Source organism: Aythya marila (assembly GCF_965140915.1).
Source record: "Aythya marila genome assembly, chromosome: 1".
Classification (NCBI taxonomy): Eukaryota; Metazoa; Chordata; class Aves; order Anseriformes; family Anatidae; genus Aythya; species Aythya marila.
This window is the reverse complement of record NC_139042.1, coordinates 54,549,118-54,572,697: the sequence shown is the minus strand read 5'-3', so window position 1 is coordinate 54,572,697 and position 23,580 is coordinate 54,549,118. Positions and strand designations below refer to the sequence as shown.

Genomic DNA, 23,580 nt, shown 5'->3' with positions numbered 1-23,580 from the left:
TGGTTTGGGGACAATGGTGTCACTGCATTTCTTCTAACTGGCTTTCTTTTGTACATCACCCTCTCCTTCCCCTACACAGAGTACATCTCTCTACTCAGGGTGTGACAGGGGCTCACAGACAGCACTGGCTTTGCTCATTTGTTCTTCTCACATGGCTGGATGGGACTGGGATGCCAGCCTGGAAAGCACTAGTGTGGAAATTGCTTCAAACCTGAATTTGAGCCATGAATTTACCCAAACCTTCCCCTGCACTATCCCCCACCACGAGAGGAGGTTTGAAGCTGCTTTGTTCTTTATAAATAAATGCCAATGTTTGGCATGCATCTGCTCAAGCTCCAGCTTCAGTTTTTAAAGAATTTTAAATGCATTTGAACCAAATGTTCCACACAAGTTTGAATTAAAATCCTGCAATCTGTCTCTGTGAGATCTCACAAATGAATGAGGGTAGAAGTCACATACAGAAAATTCAGAGTGGAACAAGTAATGGAAGTGATGATTAAGTAGGATCCCTTTTAATAATCAAAGGCCAGAGTAATTTTAGGATGGGCACCATCCTGTAAGAGGTTGCCTACCTCAGGAAATAATTACAGTAGAGATTTATTCAATTTTCTCCCATCTAAACATCTTTAAAAGAAAACAGGTGTTCACACAAGTACATTTACTGGGCACAATATTAGCAGTTATTTCCTAGGTGCTTCAGTAGCCCTGTATTTTCTACTGGAGAGATACTATGTAGTGGACTATCTTTAAATCCCTTGAATCCTGCTCAAGTCCCAGAATGTATCTTGAGAATGGCTGCTTTGCAAGGTTGGATATGTTTATTCTGATGTTTCAGAAAAATACTGAGACTACTGTCTAAGAAACACACCATTTATATATATATATATATATTTAGGAATAGACATAGCAGTTAATGGAAAGCCTGAAAATATTGCAATTTCTTTGAGATATTAATCTTGTTAATGAATTAAAAAAATTAAATATTTCTGTATCAGTTATTTTCAAGAAGTGGAAAGAAAAACATTACGTAACTACAGAGTCAAAAAGAATATGCAAACATTTCAATATTTGCTCTGCTTTCCAGTTAATTAGCAAGGATGTGAATAGCTTTTATGGAGCAGTAACATTCTGGACATTCCTCTCTATGCTTCTGGTCAATGGCACACCACAAGCAGTCTTTCCTTCTGCTGCACTTGACCCCAGATGAGAACAGAAAGTGAACCCAGTGTACTGGGGAACACACACCACTTACTGTGCTGCTGGGAGTCCTTCACATTTTTGCTATATTGTGCTTGTGCAGAGCCTCCCTTGAGAATACATATTTTAAAATAAAAATTGTATCTATCTCTAAATAGCTATGAACAAAAGGTTTATATATCAGGATTATTTCTCACCAAAGAAGCAAGACCATTTCATACTCAATAAAGGCACTTAAAGAGCGGCAGTGATGGCAACTTGAAAGGAAAGACCTGGCTATTTGTTGGTTTTAATGGGCTTATACAGGGTCTTATCCATCAGTGAACACTAACCATTTCTCTCTTCTTTAAGCATTAAGGAAAAAACATGAACACAACTGGTGAAAACTTAGCCAGCCCCACCTCCTGGCAGCCCACTACAGGCGATTTTCCCAACTGCACTGACGTGGAAGCTGGTCTGAAGACTTTGTACCTCCCCATTATGTACAGCATCGTCTTCCTGGTGGGCTTTCCAGGAAATGTCATTGCCATCTGTGTTTACAGCTTCAAGATGAGGCCTTGGAAGAGCAGCACCATCATCATGATGAACCTGGCACTCACAGACCTGCTGTACCTAACCAGCCTCCCCTTCCTTATACACTACTATGCCAGTGGGGAGCACTGGATCTTTGGTGAATTCATGTGCAAGTTCATCCGCTTTGGCTTCCACTTCAACCTGTACAGCAGCATCCTCTTCCTCACATGCTTCAGCATCTTCCGTTACATGGTGATTGTCCACCCGATGAAGTTCTTCCACGTTCAAAGGAAGCGTTGGACAGCGGTGGCCTGTGCAGCCATTTGGATGATCTCACTGGCAGCTGTCATCCCCGTCAACTTCTTGATCTCCTCAAAAGAGGAGGAAAACAGGTCCTTATGCCTTGACCTTACCAGCTCTGAAAACCTGGGCACAATCCGGTGGTATAACTGGCTGCTGACCAGCCTAGCCTTCTTCTTGCCCCTACTGATGGTGACTCTGTGCTATGCGTTCATTATTTGCACCTTGGCCACCGGGCTCCAGGCACGGGCTGGCTACAAACAGAAGGCTCGCCGGCTCGCCGTTGTCCTCTTGGTGGTCTTCTATGTGTGCTTCCTCCCCTTTCATGTTTTTCGGATAGCTCGGCTTGAACTGCGGTTTTGTATGGCCAACTGCCACGTGGAGAAGCAAATCCATGCTGCCTATATCATCTCCCGGCCACTGGCTGCTCTCAACACGTGTGGTAACCTTCTCCTTTACGTCGTGATCGGAGGTGCCTTCCAGCAGGCCATCCTCTCTCTTTCAAGGTGCAAGTGGAGAAAATACATCCAGCGACCCGGCAGCAACAATTACACGAACAAGTCGGAAATAAACTTAAGGTTATGAAAGGGTCCCTTGGTGAGAATTCCAGCAAACTTGGGATTGCTTCGGTGCCACAACACCCTGCATAGTCAGGTGTGCTGATAAGGCAGTGAGAATTGCAGCTGTTTTTTTCACTCCATCTCCAATAGGGTGCTTGCCAGAAAAAGCTGTCTCAGGAGCAGGTTGATACTTACCTCTCTTAGCAACCAGAGAAAAGGGAGTGAAAAGAAAAATCTTAAGCCTCCTCAAAGGTAGAATTTTAAGTTACCCCATAGGACTGTTTCTAAAGTTATTTGGGAAATGCAGGATTCTCTTGCTTCAGGCTCTGTGGCTGGTTACAGAAATACAGGGAGCTTAGTTTGGGCAAGAGAACAACTTCCATTGATGTCAGTGCCACCGCTGATGTAGTGTTTGCTTTGTTTATTAGATCTGGAGTGAGATGCAGCAAATTGTCACGGTTGCTGAAACCACTGAATTATGTAGTTAGAAACCAGCTAGATAATCATATGTTTTCAAATTAGATGAACTTTATGAACTTCAGCACAGGTCACTAAAGAACTGAATCATAAAATCTCAGTTGGCCCAGGGAAAGATAAGAGAGAAGTACCAAAGGAGGAAACATGGTGAATATAAGAAAAGATATACAAGGAGACACATATATGGAGAAAATGGAGGAACAAGGAATTAAAAAAAAAAAAAGCTCGGTCATGTTAATATCCACCTCAGAAAGATACTAGAACAAACAATCAGATGATAAGCCTACAGAAGATGAGTACATTTGACTACCAGCCAGTATGAGTCTACCAGGTATGTACAAAACCATATTAATCTGATTTCCTACTACAACACATTAGGAAAAGAAACATGTATCATAAATCTTGACTCCAGAAAGAGTTTTGACATTGTCTGAGGTGATACTCCTCTGTGTAAACTAAGGAAAACAGTCTAGAGGATATTAGTAACTACTTTTGTTGGTTACAGAGCTGTGCTCGGAGTGGTTTACTATCAAAGTAGAGGGAGCCACTCAGTGGGGATTTGACCAGTCTGTCCTAGGTTTAGGGCTATTTAGTGTTTTCATTAGTGAGTTGGATGATGAAATAAGGTCTGTTTATCATATTTGCAGAAGACATGAAGCTGAGAGGACAGAATTATGTTGACAAATTGCAACTATGGTCTGGAAAAGCACAGGATGCTACGAGGCAGTGACATGTGCAATGTACTGCATTTAAGTAGAAATAATGAATTGTACAAACACTAAAGGAGTAAAAACTATTTAGGTAATGGTTTGGTAGAGAAAGTCCAACTGTTGCAGAGAATCTCAGGAGCTGACAGTTTCAGTGGGCTGACAGTGTTGCTGTTTTTCTGTTCCAGAAGAGGCAGATGCCATGCTGGGATGCATAAATAAGAATATAACGTGCAAGATGTGTGAAGCAGCCCTTATGCCCTCCTCAGCGTTGTTAACCTCTCAGCTGGAGCACTGTGTCTGGCCTTGGAGGCTGCCCTTCAGGGAAGACCAGCCGAGCAGAGCATGGTAAGGGCACCCAGAGGAATGACCAAAGAGGAAAGGAACTGGATGGAAAAACAAATGGTCTGAAAACACCCCAAGGGGGGAATATCAGGAAGGGCTTTCTCCTGGGGCAAGTTGATGAAGAACTGGAAAGGACAAAAGGAGCCTATGCTGCCAGGTGTCTGAAAGTTCAGGCTATTGAGGCATTTAGCAAGAGGAACACAAGACCACCCGACCTCTGGATGTCCCTTTTGGCCTCTAAGCTCTGCAATTAGGCATACGTTACTGGTAGCATCAGTGCTAGCAAAAGAAGTCATGCCAGGGGACATCTCTGGCACTGAAGGTTGTCCCACCACCCTGCTATAGCATGGGAGAGCCTGGGGCATGTGACTGGCCAGCAGCAGCCACCACACTCCTTGGCAAAGCCTGATAACCACCGTGGGTTAGCACCATTCCCCACAGGCAGTGGTGTGTGGGTACCACATGTAAGTAGGTCAAAAACTGACATTGTAATGTTTTTGCATGCCTTGTGGATATTTAAAACACTTGATTTGGTAAAGACATGACCATCAGATACAAACAGTGAAACACACCTTTTGACACATTTTCTGTTTTGACATGTTTTTAGGTTGCCACTAGGTGGTGATCATTCATGGTCAACCTACCTGGTTTCACACATGCACGTCTGATTCAAAACCACAGTTTACACAAATATGATGATTCACATGAGAGAAGTCTTTTTTTGATATAGATTCGTTGCATCCTACCAATCTGACATGGACAAAAAGTACAAACACACCACATAAATTCTCTTCTCTTTCATATAAGTGAAAGCACAAGATGTGTCTACTACTTACACATGCACATCTAAAGCCTCTGAATGGGTTAAAATTATCTTTTTTTTTTTTTTTTTTTTTTTTTTTTTTTTTTGATGGTCCTGAGCAAGGACCATCATTGTATTTTAATTCTTCTTCTCAGAAGCTCTTCTTCTCAAGCCCATGCTGAGCTTATCACACACAGACAGAAACTTTTGAATAAAACTACACATACAACATAAAACAGGGTGGCTAAAGGTAAAAAGTGTGGAATGGAAGTGTTCAAGCTTTTTCATCTCTGACCGCAACAAGAGTGACAGTCCCCCAGTTTCAGTGGCTTGGAGAGGGGCTGCTTTTCCATCTCCTCCTCATCTCTTTCCTTAACATTGCTGTAGGTTGGTTGCCTTCTGCCTGTCTCACCTACTGCCTCTCTTCATTCAATTGGGGCTAAACTAGATGATTTTAAAGTGCTGAAGCAGATTAGGGAACGCTCCTGGGAGCCGTGGTTCATCGGTGGGGCAATAATATCCACTAGAAGAGCAGCTTGGCTCCATTACCTTGGCTGAATTTAAAAAAGGACAAAAGCTCAACCTTAGTGCAGGCATTTTTAATGAATTCAAGGTCTGCTCAGGTGCTCTGTGGGACTGAGAGATCATTATCTCATGTGACTCATTCATTTTGCTTACTGTGGAGGATGAGATCTCGATAGCTTCTAATTTTAGTAGCTGTAGGTTTACCGCTGAAACAAGGATAAGTGCTTCAATTGCAGTAAACAGGAGACACTTTCCAAACTCTGTATGCAGTGTGACAACAAAGCTACATAAATTAATATGCTATTGCAGGCTAATTCACAGTGTAGTTATGCTCCAGTAACCAGGTTTCTGTTAGAAATCTCTAGCATGTTTGTCTGCAAAGACAGTCATGTCAGCTCAAGTACATGCCAGCCAGCTACCCTCTGCCAGGGACTGCAGAGTCCAAAAAAGAAACTTTGCAAGGTAAACTAGGTTCACACCTCTCAAAGAGATGTCAGTTCTGATGATGATAACGAAGAAGTTATGGAATTGCTGACTGCTTTTGTAGACATGTCAAACCTTATTCTTCACAGTGACTCACTTAGTGTCAGAGACTGCAGCAGAGTAATTTTCTACCATTAATTGCCAGGAAAGGCAAACAGCATTTTTTACCTTTTCTGCCCACATCTTGTGTTCCTGTAAGAAGTGGAAGCAAAACTCAAACTCAGCTCATACTCAGACCTCCAAGACAGAAAAAATACTGACTGCAACATTTTAAGTAAAAAAGAAACAAAACAAGAACTTGCAAAACATGTCTGTGTCTTGTTCTAGGTGCTTTTCGAGCAATTCCAGTGCTCTGTGTCTGACTGAATGCCTAAAAAGAGAGTAGAGTATACCGCATATGTTATCAGAATGAATAACCTGGTTAACAGCTAGTAGAGCAAAAAGCTACCATGACTTGATAGTGGTTGACTATTGCAAGGTCTGTGTTGGATGTTGATGTGAGACAAGGCTGCAGTTTTATTCTTGTGTAATGGTATGTGAGATTGGGCTGCTGTGATGTTAGCTGTGGAGTTTAACTCTACAGCAGCGATCCGCCACGTGAAGGGAGGGTAGTGCCAGCCCCACCACTGAGTCATTTAGACCTCAGACAGATGTTGTCATTTTGCTGATGAGGCTAAGCTGGCAGAATAAACTTGGAATGACTGCTTCCTTCTGTCACTGTTTTGTACTCTGACAACGCAGGTTGAATGAACCTAAACTTTCAAACCACAAACAAGAGTTTGTATTCAATTGCTACCAACCCCAAAATGTATTTGCCTTTCCCTGCCAGCAGAATATGAGAAGAGATGTAAGGGAAAAAAAAATAATAATAATAATAAATTGTTCTGTTCCCTTATCTTTCCTTCTTTCCTTGTGAAAGTAGAGGCATTTGGTGGTGTCACCAAATGCCACTTGGATGCAAAGGCCACACAATTAAGTCTAGGAGGAACAGAAGTTTGCCCTAAAGAAGGTGTATTGCAATGCTTGTTATCTGACTGGTAACTGGAAAAGATCAGTGTTTTCAACTAAAATATCTTTCTTGGTGCTCAAGACTCTTGTGTGCTGTAGTAGAGAGCAGAGCCGGTGAGACAACTTCTAATGCAGGAGAAAAAACGCATTCCTGCTTTAAGTCAGAGCTGTACTCTGGGACCCAGAGGGAGAAGAAGGAAAGTCAGTAAACACTGTGCTGAGTGTCTTCCCAAAATAAAATTTAAAACTCAAATGCCGATTTTTTAAAACACACAGAGGGAACATGATTCTTCTGGGTTGCTGCAGGCAAGTATAATGCAGAGTATGTTTGGTTCATCATTGCTAGAATCTTAGAAGGTATTTGAACTAAAATGTATTTTATCTCCCAAGATCTCTCCTCGGTTTCTCTGCTACCACAATGGATGGTATCACTGATATCTAAACCAGAAGGGAGGTGATTGCCTGGAAGCTTCAGTAACAGTGATGCTCTCTGCTTTTACAAGTAAAACCCTTCCTTTTCAGGTGGACCTGTGGTGACAAATTTGGGTATTACCACAAGAGCACCCCCTGATACACTCAACTCTTTCCCCAACTTTTCTCAGACTTTTACATCTTTTCACCACCATGCAAAGTGATACCCGGGACCTACAGCTGACAGGGCCGAAAAACACCTTCTCGTGAGGGCTTTCAAAGGGCATCCAAGGTACCTTGATGAACAGCACTTACACATCCTGTTCTGGGGCTATATCGGTAAACTAAGCTGGGCAAGAAAGAGGTGGTTTGGCACAAAGCAGGGAAGTGTTATGGGTGGATTTATTTCCATCCCCAAATGGTCCCGAAGGGGCAATTTTCCACTGAGTGAACCAGGCTGGTCCAATTGTTTATGGTCTCAGCAATAATAAAGAAGACCTAGGAGACAGAGAGATACAAATATACTGTGCAACAACTTAAAGCAATACATCTTTTTGAAAGTTCCCTTTTCCCTTTGCTTCATGAGGCTTTTTAGCAATAGGAAGTTATCTCAACAGACAAGGCAGCAGCAGCTGCCCACAGGAGTTTTCTCACACTTACCTGTCTGTTTGTAAGCTGCACTGAGATATTTATACATCACCCCGATTTTACAGGTGATCAAACTGAGGCACAGTGGAGTTAAAGCAACTCGCCTCTGGTCACAAAGCAAATTAGCAGCCAGGCAGGGAACAGATCAGTTCCCAGCCCAGAGCTTTTACAAAGTGCATTAAAGGCTTAGGGTAAGGTTTTTAAGGGAATCTTGATTGCTCAGTTGTGGCATGTCAGGAATAAAAGCTGAGTTAAACTAGCATCTGCTCTACTCAGCCCCCAGCGCACCCTCAATGCCGCACTCTGCATCTCTGAAAGGAGCTTCCCTCACTTCTGTTTTCCTTTGGAAGAGATTTTGGGGAACTAGCTCACCAGAGGTATTTGGCTACCAGTGTGTGCGATCTCAGCCAGGAGCCAGTAGTGAGCTGCATTCATCCCATTCACCAGTTTGCATCAAGTAGGTATTAATTTGCAGATTAACGTAAAACACTGGCAGCAGTATAGGGGACCCTTTCACAGTGACTTGTGCATGTCACACCACAGGCCAGGAAATTTTTCTTCCCTTGGAGCAAAGGTCGGTAATAAACCACATAACTATCGAGCTGCCTTCACCCAAGGAGCAGGGTCCCACTGCTCACCCAGTGCATGCACTGATGCCAGGAGAGCACATGGGTTCAGGTAGAACAGCCCAGAGCTGAGCAGAGCTGGGGCCAGGACCCTACCCAGCACACCCTGATTCACATCTGTCTGCTATGTTCTGCCTTCAGAGACAGGCGACAGCACCTTCCTTGTTCTAGAAGACCAAATGGGGTTAAGATGCAGCTTTTTCATACGTCTTCTAAATATCCCTTCTCATTACCTCTCAATATGGTTAATACCAAAATACTTATCCTAGCTAAGTAAGTGGCTGAAAAATATCTGTGAAAACCCTCTCTACCAGAACAAAGTCCTGGCAAGCATATCCCCTGTACTTTTTCCAAAAATGTAAACCTGAATTCCACTGAGGAAGGGAGAGGACAGGAATGGGGCTTCGCATTGTGCTGGAAGCACCATAACAGTTACTGCAGTAAGTCCTGATTCTGCATTGAGGGCTTCAGCCTCCTGTCTTCCACCAGGGATGCTCTGCTGGTGCTATAATTCAAATTCCCACTAGAGGGTAGACAAAACATTTCTAGTAAAAGGAACACCTTGGGGAAAAAAAAATAAAATAAACAAACAAATAAATAAATAAAATAAAACAAGTATGAGGGAAACCAGCCTGTGATTTAGAAAAGGAGGTCTGGGCTGGAGAAGCAGCAGGGCACAAGAAAAGGAAGACCAAAATGCTGTTTATACCATCCACAAGAGCAAGGTGGGAGCATTGTTCCAGCTTTTTCCAAAGAAACACAGTCTGTGGCCTATACTTTTAAACCAAGTACAGCTAGCGTGGCTATGTGGTTACAAACATGTAAGTTATCATAGATCACATACAGCTGATATTGTCCCCATGGATGTTATCTTACAAGCAGTGATAGGGACCATTTAAGTAAAGCAAATGGTTAGAAAGGATAAATGCAGGGAGTTAGTTTATTCACTTCAGGGCAGCAGTGAATTCACCCCTTTCTGACTGCCGAGCCAAACACAACAAATGGTGGATTTCTCTCTTTCTCCATTATTTTTGGCCACGCTAAAGTTGCAGGTAATAACAGCTTGTGTTTTCTCCTCACACATCTCTCTACTGCTGAAATGCAGGCAGGCAGGCTTCTCTGAAGCTGGCTGCGGGAGGGGAAAGTGTGGCATCAGCACATCTTTCTCTTCTTGCTCTCCCCAGAAGAGCAGATCTCTCTCCAAGTGGTCTCGGGGTCTGCATTGAAGATAAGGGCATTGAGAACAGATCTTTCTCACCACACACCCTGCATCTCTGAAGCAGGCTTTCATGCTGATTCAGTATGTCCCAAGCCAGGGAAAGCAAATTAATTCAGAGTTTATTTTCTAATTTAGTCCCAGATCTATAAAGATGGCATAAGACCCAGAAGCACCTCCTAGGTGAGCTAAATGACATTTGTGAATGCTGTGCAGCTATTTGATTTGAACTTCTTAAATGTAACTTGTTTAACCATCTCCTGTTTTCCCAGAAAATGCCTGGTGTTCAAACAGAGCTCTAGGTGCAGAGCCAGAGGTCCTGGGGACAGGCACCAAGAAAAGGCCTCCTGCCCTGAAGGTTCTGTGGCTGGGACAGCTCTCACACTGGGATGTGGATTACTATCATCTACCCGATGTTAGAGGCCGAATTAATGTCACTTTGGGACAGGCATGGAGGTGTTTTCTACCGCAAGAGCTGCACTCTCATGTCTCATCCCAAAATAAGTGTGGGTTTTTGCACAGAGGAGGTGTTGCCCCTCTGTTCTGGATGGGCCACACCTGCTGACACAGTCTTATGGGTGGCCACCGCTCTCCCTCCTGCCAAATGAGTTGATGAAATTGGGAGAGATGTGGCACTACAGGCAGTAGTCTCCACAGTCACCACATCAAAGCTAAATAGGAGGTGTGCCTGCAGATGGGTTACATTGGTGGCCCTAATGAGCCACAGAGAGGAGCCCTTCAGGCAGCAGCATGTGTTTTCACTGCACCGAGACTCATGAATCCATTGCAACGGGGTTTTCACAGCACATCATCGGGAGGGGAGGAATTAAGCATTAATCCTGCAATGAATGCAGTCCTGACAAACGAGGTTAAATGATATATTCTCTGTCTGACTTTGGTGTAAGGTTTGGATGGGAGTTCTGCTGGATACCAGCAATGGCTAGGGAGAGGTATCTGGAATTCAGCACAGGGTTGTATTTGATGTCCACTAGACCATTTCAAGAGATGAGATTTTTCTACCCTGAGGTTATCAATATCTCTGCCACCTGTCCTTGCTGTGATAACTGTGAGAACTACTTCAGGTGAGGTAATTCCCATGCAAAAATCTCCTTCATCACTCCTAAGGAAAAGTTATGTAGTACTGAAGAAAAAGGTTTTGTTCTACAAAAGTCTGTGCCAGTGGGTGGAAACTAGAAAATTTCTCTTGCAGGGAGTCAAGAGGTTGACTTTGGTAAGGATGGACCAGATGGATCTCAGCAGGTGTTCTTTCACCACGTTTTTGCCTCAGGGGAGCATTTGATTTTAAATTTTATACAAATTTTCCCTTTGTTGCATTATCTAAAACATATTGTAATACATAGAGATGACCTTTAGTCTGGACACTTTTATGTATTCATTTTTGAGGCCTCCTGGAGAAATTCAAGGCTGTTCCACTGGTTTAACAAAGCTTAAACCATGCATCTGGCTTCAGCTGTACAGTAGGTCCTACTTGTTGCTGTCTTTCTGTGGTTGATGAAATGCATCATCTCATCCACACAAGTTTCCACTCTAAACCTTTCTGCTCCTAGGTGGACAGTGGAGGTTTTTGTACTTCTGCTTTGTGAGCCAGAGAAACTGGAGGGAGAAAAGCCACATTAAGCAGTTTCTGAACTGGGTCTTCAAAGAAACAATAAACTGTATCACTGCTGAACCTCTCTTTATGTTGCTTGCACAGACTTCTATATTAGAGAGTTTATTTTCCCCCACCCTGGCATTCAGAGCCCATATGGTATTCTACTGCCTTGCGAAGATATCAGCAATTTACCCTTACTGTCCAGGAGACATCAGCTCAATCCAGCTGCTGCCACATTAATGGTGAGAGTTATCTGTGCACACCAACCATTGAGGGTGAGAATTAGGAAAAATTACCCTGTCCAAGATGAGTGATCCATTTTCTCTCAGAATTAGGGCTGGCTTCTCTGTACTTAGTTTATTTGGGAAGAAATCAGACATTCTGACTTCAGATTATTAAAAAAGAATCCAACAGAATGCCTTTCCCTCAGGAAGTGATGAGTCAACAAAATCAAAATGCTTCATGTGAATGTCTTGAATCTATCAAAAATGTTGACAGAAAGCAGGTAGGCAGCATTTGGGGTAGCTACCCAGCCAGAGAAGCAGTCCCACATGGAGAATGGGAGAGATGACTACGGTAGGATGGAGAGGGCTGCTGAGTCCAACATTGTCCAGCTCCTCTCCTGGGATGGAGCAGGTTTCTCTCTGAAGTGCTCCATCAGCATGGGAAGGGGACACAAGAAACACAAAATATGATAATCTGCTGCTTCTCTCAGATTTTACACAAAAGCCTGTGCTGCTGGGCTCTGTGGTTGAGCTGCTACGCCAGACATAAATAACGCTGTCGGGAGTTTCTAGGGGAGAAGTGCAAGGCCCAGCTCCAGGATGTTTAGCATCACAAAAATTTCCATCCAAGCCCAGATTATGCAGTGAGCTCACCCTTATTATATTCACTAGTGATTTGGGCAATGGAGTAGAAAGTATACCCTTTAAGCATGCAGATGACAAGATGACTGCCGGCACGCTGGAGTACAGCATTCGATTCAAAGCAATTTACAGAAATTGGAGAAATGGTCTGAAAAAACAGGATGCAATTCAGTGAGGACAAATGAAAAATTTATGTTTGTGGGAAAATAACCAAAACTGCACAAATCAGGACTATCTGCTTAGGCAGCAGTACTGCAGTAAAGAGTTGAAGGTCTATGCAGATCACAAGCTGAATTTGAGTCAGATATGCTGCGAAAAGGGCAAATAGCAGAGTGGGACGTGGAAATAAGAGTACAGAGTGCTGAGCAGAACAAGTAACCCTTCTGCTTTGGTAACGTGTCTTGTGGGGTGGTGCACGTGATCTGACTCTGCACTTCAAAAAGTGTGGGGACGGGGTGGGCAAAGGTTCAAAGCAAAGACAACAAAAAGGAAAAGTTTGTGGGCCTGGGATTTGTTCAATATAGAAGAAGCAGCACTGGAGGAAAGAAGACAGAAACCTTCGTACCTGTAGCCAGAGAGCAGAATGCCCCCGGCTGGGACTAGATTGGGAAGATGTCAGACATGAGGCAACGTGTGCTGTGGGCACGGGAGGGGTTTGGTAGAGAGAAGACTTGAGAAGAGGTTGGAAAAAACATCTGCTGGGACTGCCAACGATATGACCTTATCTGGGGCAGCAGACAGGCTCCTGAGGAGTTTCCTTCCACCCTGACTCCTGCATTGCCAGCAGGCAAAACCCCTTTGAATCGGGACACAGGATTTCAGGAGAGTCAGGCAACTCGCTGCACGCACTGAGATAATCCTGTGGAGGGGAGGTGTCTGCGCTTGGCTTGCTGCACTGACAGCACCATGAAAGCCAGTGGATCACAGGGCCAGATGCTCTGCTGATGTGAATTAACTTGGCTCCAAAGATGGTGGCAATACAGCAATTTATACCTCCTTAGAAAATCATGTGCAAAATCTGATGCAAACGCCCTGTTAGCAATTCCATTGTCAAGTTCCAGCAGGCCATCAGTCATGCCAATATGCAGCAGGAGGACTGTATGTTAAGAAAATGCAGTATAGTGGCTAAAACACTTCCCCTGACCCCAAGCAGCCTGAACATGCAGGGCATAACATTTTGATACCCATTTTTATTTTAATGCCAACAATTAAACAGTGCCTTTCGAAAAAGAAAAATAAATAAATAAATAAATTAGGGTCAAGCACACAGAGCTTCTTCTAATTGTCTTTTATTTTCTATTTTCTTGCTTTTGAGAAGTGAAATCTGTCATATGGTGCTGTGATTTCTTCGCTCTCTCCCTACTATTGCAAACATTAATAGATACCTTCACAGTATTTATAATAGGCAGTGCCAGCTTTGAGAGCAATGACAAAAATACACTGCATAATTATTCTGTGCCATGGAGTACACACAAAGCTTGCTTGTGAAATCAGGCGGGGGAAATGCTTTCTGCCAAGTCTCTGCTTGGGCTGAGAGAGCAAGGTGCACACCCTCATCTATTTACTAGGCATTTTCCTTCAAAGATTCTGCTCCAGCAGGAACCAGTCCCACCGCAGACCGGCAGCAAAGTGCAACTTTCTGAGTTACATGACTGATTCTCCTGTGCTCCACGGTTTTTGCATTTGGCCTATGTAAAACAGCACAGCGGGTCCACTGCTCTGTCTTCAAAAGGACATAATGACACTCGTGTGTACTGAAGTGCTGGTGTTTTAGCTGAAACTTTTTCCCTGATGGAGACAAATAGAATACATCGGCTTATAGCAGAGATCTCCAGCTGACTAGGCATGGCAGTTAAGCCTGGAGCTTTTTTTGTTCAAGTCCTGAAAATCTCAAGAGTGGGAGTAGGAGATCTGACTAAAGCCCAGGAGTGGACCCAAAGCTCTGGGTGAAAGCTAGCATGGAAAGGCAAAGCAAGAGAAAGCTTCTGCAGAAAGACAAAAACAAAAACAAACAAACAAACAAACAAACAAAAACCACTCCTTTTTGTATATTTGATTTAGCTGAACCCAAAACAATCAGAGGAAAAAGGCTAGATTTAAAATAAAAATGAAAGCATGAATTTCACAGGCTCAGTTTGCAGGAATTATCTCCTTGAAGGCTATTTCAACAATCCACGCCTCCACCCAGTCTGAATTGTTGGAGAGCCATTTATTTGCTCAAGGATAATAATGCTTAGCACTTAAGCATCATTTAAAGAGCGCGAGACTCTTCCAAAGGCAGGGTAGATTCTTGCTAAGTGACTCTCAGGGGGACCCAGCAGAGCACCCTGAGAGCAGGGGAGCAGACGGAGCTGCCTTCAGAAATGGCACGTGAGGGTGCACATGGTGTGGTTCATGGGGGGATGAGGGCAAGAAAGGTCCCCAGCACTTGGCTTATTAGACTTAGGGGCAACAGAAGGCTCTGAGAAGGTAGGCATCTTCATCAGCTTTGTGTTGTCTTGCTCTAACAAGTATGGTAATGGTCTGAGAAGCCACCACAATCATAAATCCCAAGAAAAGGATCAAATATTATCCCCAGGGAGGTGGTGGGTGCTGGAAGGAACAAGCTGAGGGATGATGGTGGCAGGGCTGCAGAGACCAGCATGGGAACACAGTAATGCAGGGGTCTTCTGCACAGCTAAGGGCTTGTGTTAGCTGAGGGATGAGCACCTGGTTAATTGCAAAACTGATTTCTGTGTACATTAAATTCACATGTAGATGGCTGTGATGGTACAAGTCATCTGAAGACAAAGTTTTATTAGAGTGGCATAAAGCAAAGGGCAGACTTCCCTTCACTTGCCATAGCAGCCTGCAAACAAATTACAGCAGTGATGGCAACACAAGAGAATATATCTTCAGTGACTGCAAACTTGCTTGGACACTGGAGGCCACAATACCAGCACCCTTTGCTGAATCCTGTACTGACATGTCACTGGAAGTCAAATATGCACATCTCATCTCAGAAGAGTTTATAGACTGCTCTGTCTTTGAATTAAAAACCAGAATAACAAGGCAGCAAATCGGTCTTCTCTGTTTTCAGACCAACTAAGCTGGGTCATTTTCAGGAAATGCCCCATTACCTAAACCAATTACAACCCTTGCCATATCTTCGATGAATTTAGTTCGTGTTTTAATGTCTGCTGGGAAAACTTTACCCAGCACAGCTGCTATGTAAGACTGCTTCATAGCTGGGTGCTTCCACGGCATTTTTTATTCACCAGTTTATGGTCTTGCCCAAGCTGTACCAAGGTACCTGAGCACATACTGGCTTTAAGCAAGCAAATTGTCCCATTGCTTTTCTTCTCTCCACTCCCCATGGCTCGCCTGAAAGTTCAGTACTCATCTAAAGGCTTCAGTGAATTTTGTCTTCTTCTGTGCCCTGTAGTCAATGAGTACCAATTCACTTCAAGGACTAGCGTTAGCCAAAAAATTGTGCCTCAGATCCATACAGGCTATTTTTGGAACTGTATCGAGCTACTTCTGTTCAGCTGATGTGGCAGCACTGCTTATATTCCAGATTATACATGCAATTTTCTGAAGGTAAAATATTCTTTTCCAGAAGTTTTCATTAACAGTCTCTATTACCTACATAATTGGATGGCAGCATTTAGAAGTGATTAATTTAGACTTAACATGCATTTAGGGATTAAAAAATGCTGCCCTTACCAGTCTGTCTCAGGGGAGAAATGTGAAGGCAGAGCTGGAGTTGGTTTTCCTGTGTGATGAAGATGCACAGTATCATTCTCAACAGAACTGAGCATCTCTTGATGGTGGTCTGATACCAACTGTAATTAGGTGTTCAATCACACACAGAGTAAAATCAGCCAAACAAATGCGTGTCTGCTAAGGGAAATAGCCCGTGGAAAGATTATACATTTGCTGAACCAAAAGTAAAATGTATAATGAAAGCTCATAACGCTCCGGAGCCTAGCACTTGCCCAACAAACTGTCTATTTTCCTACACTGCAATTAATCAGAGTTATCCTTGTGATTCCCACTGCGCCACACTATGTGCTGCCATGTCTGAAGGTCTGACCCAAAGCCCAGGGTCACCGTCAGGAGCCTTTCACTACACCCGTTGATTTTAGATCAGATTTTTTTGAGATGAGAATGGCCCCTGAGGTGAAGGAGCAGCTTGTCAGCCCTCACACCTGCAAGTCCTAATTACAGCCAAGTTCAGCAGTGATGTTGAGATATCACAAAAAGCCCTGCTATGACCTCTTCTGCCCCAATGCCTTTTAGAAGCTAACAGCCAGCCCATGCGGAGGAAAGAGTCATTGTTTGCAACCAGCCACGTGTGATTTAACCGAACAAAGCAAAATAAAGGCATTGGACTTTGTTCTCCACTTCTGTATTCTGGACTGCAAGTTTTTGAAGCAGACTGTATGCTCCCAATATGCGAACTCATCTCTTGCCCTGTGTGTCCTCTTCACCCTGCCATCACGGAAGGAAAAATACAACATGCATTGTGCTCTCTCTGATAGCTGACCCAGCCTATAGTATAAAGTTTTAAGAGGAAATATCTAATTAATAATCCTGCTACCAAATCATTCCCATTTCCTTTCTGTACAGAGACCAAGGGCAACAGTTATATATGCACGTGAACTCTGCAGGATTTTGTAATGGTTGTTTCAGGGAAAGTGCAAGTAGCTTCCTTTTTGCTGTCAGCTGGTCTTTGCCATTCCTCACAATGGTCATCAAATTAGGGAAAATGACAGCACATCTGATGAATCGACCTGCCGTGCAACCTCATTGCCAGGATGAGCTGGTCTACTTCTGCTGTCCTCCTCTTGCCCCTGCCCAGTCCCCATCACTGGAGCTGAAGCATTCACAGGAGAAGCCACAGCCACTCAACAACGTACCAGAAAGGTACACCATGAATAAGAAAACTGGTTTGTTTTCAGTCAGATCACTGAGCCAACACATCCCATTACTGTACCACTGAAAAGTCTTTTTAAGATGAGAGGAGAGAGGTAGTGTTGTCAATGCTTTTGACAGCAGCCTGAAATTAGGGCCACTGAAGCCAGCTGTGAAACTACAGAGTGTTTTGATTGCTCTCTGCTGCTTGTGGAGGGGACCTGGACAAGGATAGCCTTAAAGCACAAAAAAGTCCATGTTTTTGGTAAGAATCAGACTGGTCTACCTATAGACAGACTTAAAAGATCCATGGAAATGAGGTGGGGAGACTACTAGTAAGGAGGAAAGACCCCAGGCTGAAGTCACATTGGAGAGTCAGCCTTCACTCACAGAGATCCTACACAACACCAGGCAAGTGATCTTCAGGCATTCACAAGTGGATGTGAATTGTTCGTCCAAAGCTTCCCAAGTGCCTGACACAAGGGTCTGGCCCAATCAACGGCTGCAAATCAAGCCAATGTTTCCAAAGGTTCGTGCTCAGTGAGGAGCTGATGAAGCTCTGGGGTAGGGTCAAGTGAGGTCTGGGGCAGGTAGGAGGCAGCCTTTTAGCCACAAATGAGACAAGATTTGGGTAGGGTAAAGCACACAGCTTGGTCTCCATGCAGAGCTGCTCTGAATGACCTCGCAGTAGTGCCCCTTTCTTGCAGCTGGTCTGAAAATAGAGGTTTTGTTCTCTTTTCTTGCCCATGGAGCCTGTTCAAAACCCCAGTGACCTGGATCCCTGGCAGTTATGGTCATGGTGCTGGGAAAGCCCACTTCCATTTCATGTAAGGCACCGCCACCACCAAGGTGAGATAAATACCAGCCCCTGCTGCATGGGGCTATAATGGATTAAGTATGGACACTTTAAATGATCCCTAGCTATAATTAGCTCCCTCTGTGCTTATTAGGCCACAGCCTCATACCAATGATTTCTAATGACACATGCAGTGTCTAGGAGCAGGGTAATAACTATTTAAACAGTTGCTGATCCCCGAGCTGGTACATGACAATGTATTTTACAATTATTGAGAAACTTGAGTCATTTTTTAAAAGTGCTCTAGGCATTGACCTAGAGAAAAGCTTGGTCAAATGAGAACAGAGTAATTGTAACAGATAGATAATGTTCTCATTGTCAGACTGCTGCTCCAGTCTTAATTGTGCCCACTACTGCTCTTTCCCTACAGTATGACAAACAAATAATATTCAAAGTTAGCAAAACAAATCATGTTCTCCCAACACAAACCTATGGTGCAGGCACCCAAGGAGAGTCAAGATGGCCTTCCTAAAAATATTCTTATCTATGTGGTTCTCCATAACTGCACTAACAAGCCTACTGTTCAGAGTTGAAATCTGGATCATACACCTCATCACTGAGTAGGACCTATAAGATGTACTAGGGCTAGAAGGATGCACATGGATGGGCAGCTATGGCCTCTTTGCAAGGACCATGCTGCAAGAACAGGGATTGAAGCCTACAGTTTCAAAATGCAAAATACTACGATTTTTCTTTTTCTTTTTGTCTTTTTTTTTCTTTTTTCTTTTTCTTTTTTTTTTTTTTTTTTTTTTTAATAATCTCTTTTGATCTTGTTCCTCGAGCTAAGGGCAGTAATGAGATTTTTATTCAAGAAGAGTCTTTTGGTTCAAGAAGCATGGATGATTGCAGGTCTTGAAAATCATGAAGCCCAAAAGCAAAGACTCAAAAGAAAGTAAGTTTGCAACTTCTGCCATCTCATTAGTAACTGGTCAGCATTAATTGTATATAATGTATTCACCAAAACCAAGCAGAAAGTATGACGCGGTTCCTGAAAAACAAATCATGCCAAAACTTCCTTTCTTACATGACGTGAAAATTGGACTTTGTTAGACATTTGTTTTTAATGCAGAAACAGCATGTCATAATATTTTTCACCTAACCTTGAAATGGCAACATGCCTTATTCAGTTTGGTGATCAGGTTTCGCTTCACAGGAACCAGAGAATAAATTTAATTTTCTCTTTTATAAACACATGGATGCTCATATACATGCTAATTTAAATGTGATCTGCTGATATTTGAATACTACAGGGCTACCTCAGCACGCAGAACTGCTGTCAGAAAAGCATGATCTGTTCTCAGAAGGCAAGACAGCATAAGGGGCAGAGGGCAAAAGATATCTCCTGCAACCACCCAGGTCTAAAAGCTGATCCCTAAGCTGGTGGCTGATGTTTTATACTATTCTCTTAATTTACTGCCACACGGAGTGCCAGGGAGCAGGTATATGTGATTGCAAAGCCTTACTAAGACCTGTTTCACTGTAAGGAAGACATAAATACATTTCATTTGTAGTGATCTTTGCTCACAGCAATGAAAGGGAGAAGCAGAATTGCAGGTTTTCAGGTAAGCAATATTTCTCCATTTTCAGTTTGGAGGGTTCAAGGTTGCAGAGAAGAACAGATCAGCAGTACAAGTAAACTAAACTGGGGATGAATCAAACATTATATAAGATTTTGTCTAGCTTTATTTAAAATATATCAGTTAAAGATATAAATGTAGGTGACAGTGGTGTCACCAAGCAGCAGAAAAGAGATAAAATGTGTATATCCCTAGCTTTTGTCTGAACATTAATCTGAATTTGTTTAGAACAAGCCTCAGCTTTTACCAAATACATCTTATAGCAATGCTGCTATACCTGAGCTAATGTTTGTGTTTAAAAGTATTACTCTGTTAACTAAGTTATGGGGACACTGTTCAAATTTCTCCCAGCAGCGGTCCTGAATAACAAAATGATATCCATCTTTCCGACTGGTTAGGATGAGATCGTTCCTGTTGTGTTACAGCCTTAATGACTAGCTTTGTCAGAGAAAATCTGTATGTTCTATCAGTCTTTGGGATAATGCAGAAACTGCCATAGAGGCAATATGCTAAATGCTGCTAAATGAATCACGTCAAAAACTAATTCTATTCAGAGGATTTCCAGGACAGCAATAAGGTAGAATGATGACTTTTTAAAATTATTTTTTAAATGCAATGGCTTCATCACAGTTGTTCAGTGTAATACAGATTTAACATAAAGGCTGTCTTTCTGAGACAAAAGAGAGATATTTGGGCTTGATAGTACCCTGTCTTGCACTTTATTAAGTTGCTTAAAACTATTTTCTCAGATGGACTAGTTCAGGTTCTGTAGGAGTGGGTCTCAACTGAGACACTGGAGACCCACACTTTTGCCTCACTTGAGATATGTAAAGGCTAGACATCCAGTTCTGTCTCTTTGGGCTGCTTTTGTCATCAATGGAGACAAATATGTATACCAAAAGAGTAAATCATTTATCTTAGAAACTTCTCTTATGGGAAGATATATTATGCCCTGGAGGAACCTAGATCTCTCTCTCGATGATAAAGGGGGGCTTAGGATGGCTGGCTCCAGTTTAAATGTCTAACTTTTACAAGTCTGAAGTTAGATGAGATAATTTCATCCTTGGTTACCATTCCCTCAGGTTAAAACAGCACCAAGAGAGGTTATGTCCTGAACTCACTGTGGAGAGATCCAAATTGGCCATGGCAGATCAGAAACCATTTCAGAGACAAGTCTATCTAGTTGCAATTCACATGAAATGGGAGGCAAGAGCAATGCCTTCAGTCAATATCTGTGCTTTCCACCTTTCTTCAGCTCCTTGAGAAAAGCTTTGTAGTCATTAAAATCAGTTTTATGCCACTATACCACTAACAAGTTTGCTTTTTTTTTTTATTATTATTATTTTTTTTTTCCCATTAAATGCACTCCTACCAGTTTGATAGTCTGATGGCTCCAAAAGAGTAAGATCATATTTAGGGGACGAGCCATTACTGTCCAGTTATGGGAGAATCAGATCCTGAGATTCAGGATGAACATCTTTTGGTTTTCATGAAACTAGAATACCATCTCTGATTTCATGAGTACAAAACACTGACTAGCTCACTTTAATGAAGATAAGACATGGGTACAACTTTGCTTTCTGAAAGGCTATGGCTAATTCAAAGTTTTGTAAATTCTAAGCCCAAACTTTCTCTAGCTTCTTAAATGTCTTTTTTTTTTCTACTCTTGCAGGTTTGGGGATAAGCAACATCTTCAGTTGTCACCTTCAGTGCAGGAGATTAAATAGAGCAAAGGTAAAATTAATCATCATCAAAATTTAAGGAAGGTTGGAGGGGGAGGAGAGTGAAATTGGAGCAGGGGGATCTATGTAAAAGTTGTGTGTGTTAACATATCCCTGTTCTTTCCCCCTACTATACCTTGTTTAACATACGACATTTGCTCCAATGATGGAAGATTTAATCATTCACACACACACAGATTCACACAGAATTTCTAGGTTGGAAGAGACCTCAAGGTCATCGAGTCCAACCTCCAACCTAACGCTAACAGCCCTCCACTAAATCATATCCCTAAGCTCTACATCTAAACGTCTTTTGAAGACTTCCAGGGATGGTGACTCCACCACTTCCCTGGGCAGCCTGTTCCAATGCCTCACAACCCTTTCAGTGAAGAAGTTCTTCCTAACATCTAACCTAAAACTCCCCTGGCTCAACTTAAGCCCATTCCCCCTCGTCCTGTCACCAGGCACGTGGGAGAACAGGCCAACCCCCACCTCGCTACAGCCTCCCTTGAGGTACCTAAAAAGAGCGATAAGGTCACCCCTGAGCCTCCTCTTCTCCAGGCTGAACAAGCCCAGCTCCCTCAGCCGCTCCTCGTAGGACTTGTTCTCCAGGCCCCTCACCAGCTTCGTCGCCCTTCTCTGCACCCGCTCAAGCACCTCGATGTCCTTCTTGTAGCGAGGGGCCCAAAACTGAACACAGTACTCGAGGTGCGGCCTCACCAGAGCTGAGTACAGGGGGACGATCACCAAATTCATTTGTCCTAACAAATCAGTTAAAATTAAACGTCTTATTTTTGTAAAGCTTTAAGAAGATTTCTGCAAACATGGCACCTGAAGGCACAGACAATTTTACTGCTCTGGCAGGCCACGCAGACTCTTTGACAAGCTGCAAGGATGAAGATTTCTTACAGGTGAAATCGTACCTCTCTGTCCTTTACAGCCTAATCTTCCTGGTGTGCTTCCCAGGGAACATTATGGCCATTTTTATTTATTTTGTCAAGATGAGGCCCTGGAAAAGCAGCACCATCATTATGCTAAACCTGGCAATCACTGACCTACTGTATGTAGCTACGCTTCCTTTCTTTATACACTACTCTGCTAATGGAAATAACTGGATTTTTGGAGACTTCATGTGCAAGTTTATTCACTTTGGTTTCTACTTCAACATGTACAGTGGTATCATCTTCCTGAGCTGCTTCAGCATCTTCCGCTTTTTTGTAGTCGTCCACCCAATTAGATGCGTTTTTGTTCAAAAACGGAGATGGGCAGTGGTGACCTGCATAGTAGTATGGATGATTTCCCTGGTAGCCATCAGCCCCTTGGGCATCTTGATCACCACAAAGCACATGGAGAACAGGACCATCTGCCCAGACCTGTCTTCTGCTGAGGACTTTGACACTACTCGATGGTATAACTGGCTGCTGACGATGTTTGGCTTCTTCTTGCCCCTGCTGACGGTGACTCTGTGCTATGTGCTCATTATTTACACCTTGGCTACTGGGCCCCACACGCAGACTTGCTATAAGCAGAAGGCTCGCAGACTCGCCATCGTCCTCTTGGTGGTCTTCTACGTGTGCTTCCTCCCCTTCCACATCTTTCGGGGGATTCGGATAGAGCTCCGAGTGCGAGCAGCTAGCTGCCACTTCAAGAACATGATCCTTTTCATGCTTATTCTAGCTAAACCTTTAGCAGCGTTAAATACATTTGGAAACTTACTGCTCTATGTGGTGACAGGAGACAACTTCCAGCAGGCGATCCTCTCACTCCTCAAGTTTTGGACACATAAGAACTTGAAATAGAAGAGATTAATTCCGTAAAAGGGCTATGGAAGTAAGGTACCAAAACTGCCTGTAACCACGTCTTTGCTCTCACAACACACAACTTAACTTTGCTGATGCCAAAACAGAATTTATCTGCTCTGTGTTTTAGATTTACACATTTATTGTCATCAAAACCAACCAACCAACCAAACAAACAAACAAACAAAAAAACCACTTAAAATATAAAATAAAACTTTAAATAAAACACTAAAAAAAATCATGAAAAATTTGCTGGATTTATTTATTGAATTCTTGGTGTTTCTTTCAGAGAATCCTAAAATCATAGAAGGGCCAACAGTTTCAGCAAAGTATAAAAAAGAAAAAAAAAAAAGTTGCTTATTAGTGGCAGATTCACATAGAGGATAGGTTTAATTTAATTTAATTTTAGTAACTCAGACATTAAGTATCCCATCT

General features: G+C 42.9%; 2 protein-coding genes across 2 annotated transcripts; both read left to right on the top strand.

Moving 5' to 3' along the window:
• Positions 1-1,563: 1,563 nt before the first annotated feature.
• Positions 1,564-2,595, top strand: LOC309891384 (2-oxoglutarate receptor 1-like; the record flags this gene model as incomplete). Its single annotated transcript, XM_082784531.1, has 1 exon — positions 1,564-2,595. The coding sequence occupies one exon, from the start codon at positions 1,564-1,566 to the stop codon at positions 2,593-2,595; it is 1,032 nt and encodes a 343-aa protein (XP_082640657.1).
• A 19,575-nt stretch (positions 2,596-22,170) lies between these two features.
• Positions 22,171-23,145, top strand: LOC309876585 (2-oxoglutarate receptor 1-like; the record flags this gene model as incomplete). Its single annotated transcript, XM_082757047.1, has 1 exon — positions 22,171-23,145. One exon carries the CDS (start codon positions 22,171-22,173, stop codon positions 23,143-23,145), a length of 975 nt encoding a protein of 324 aa, XP_082613173.1.
• Positions 23,146-23,580: the final 435 nt, after the last annotated feature.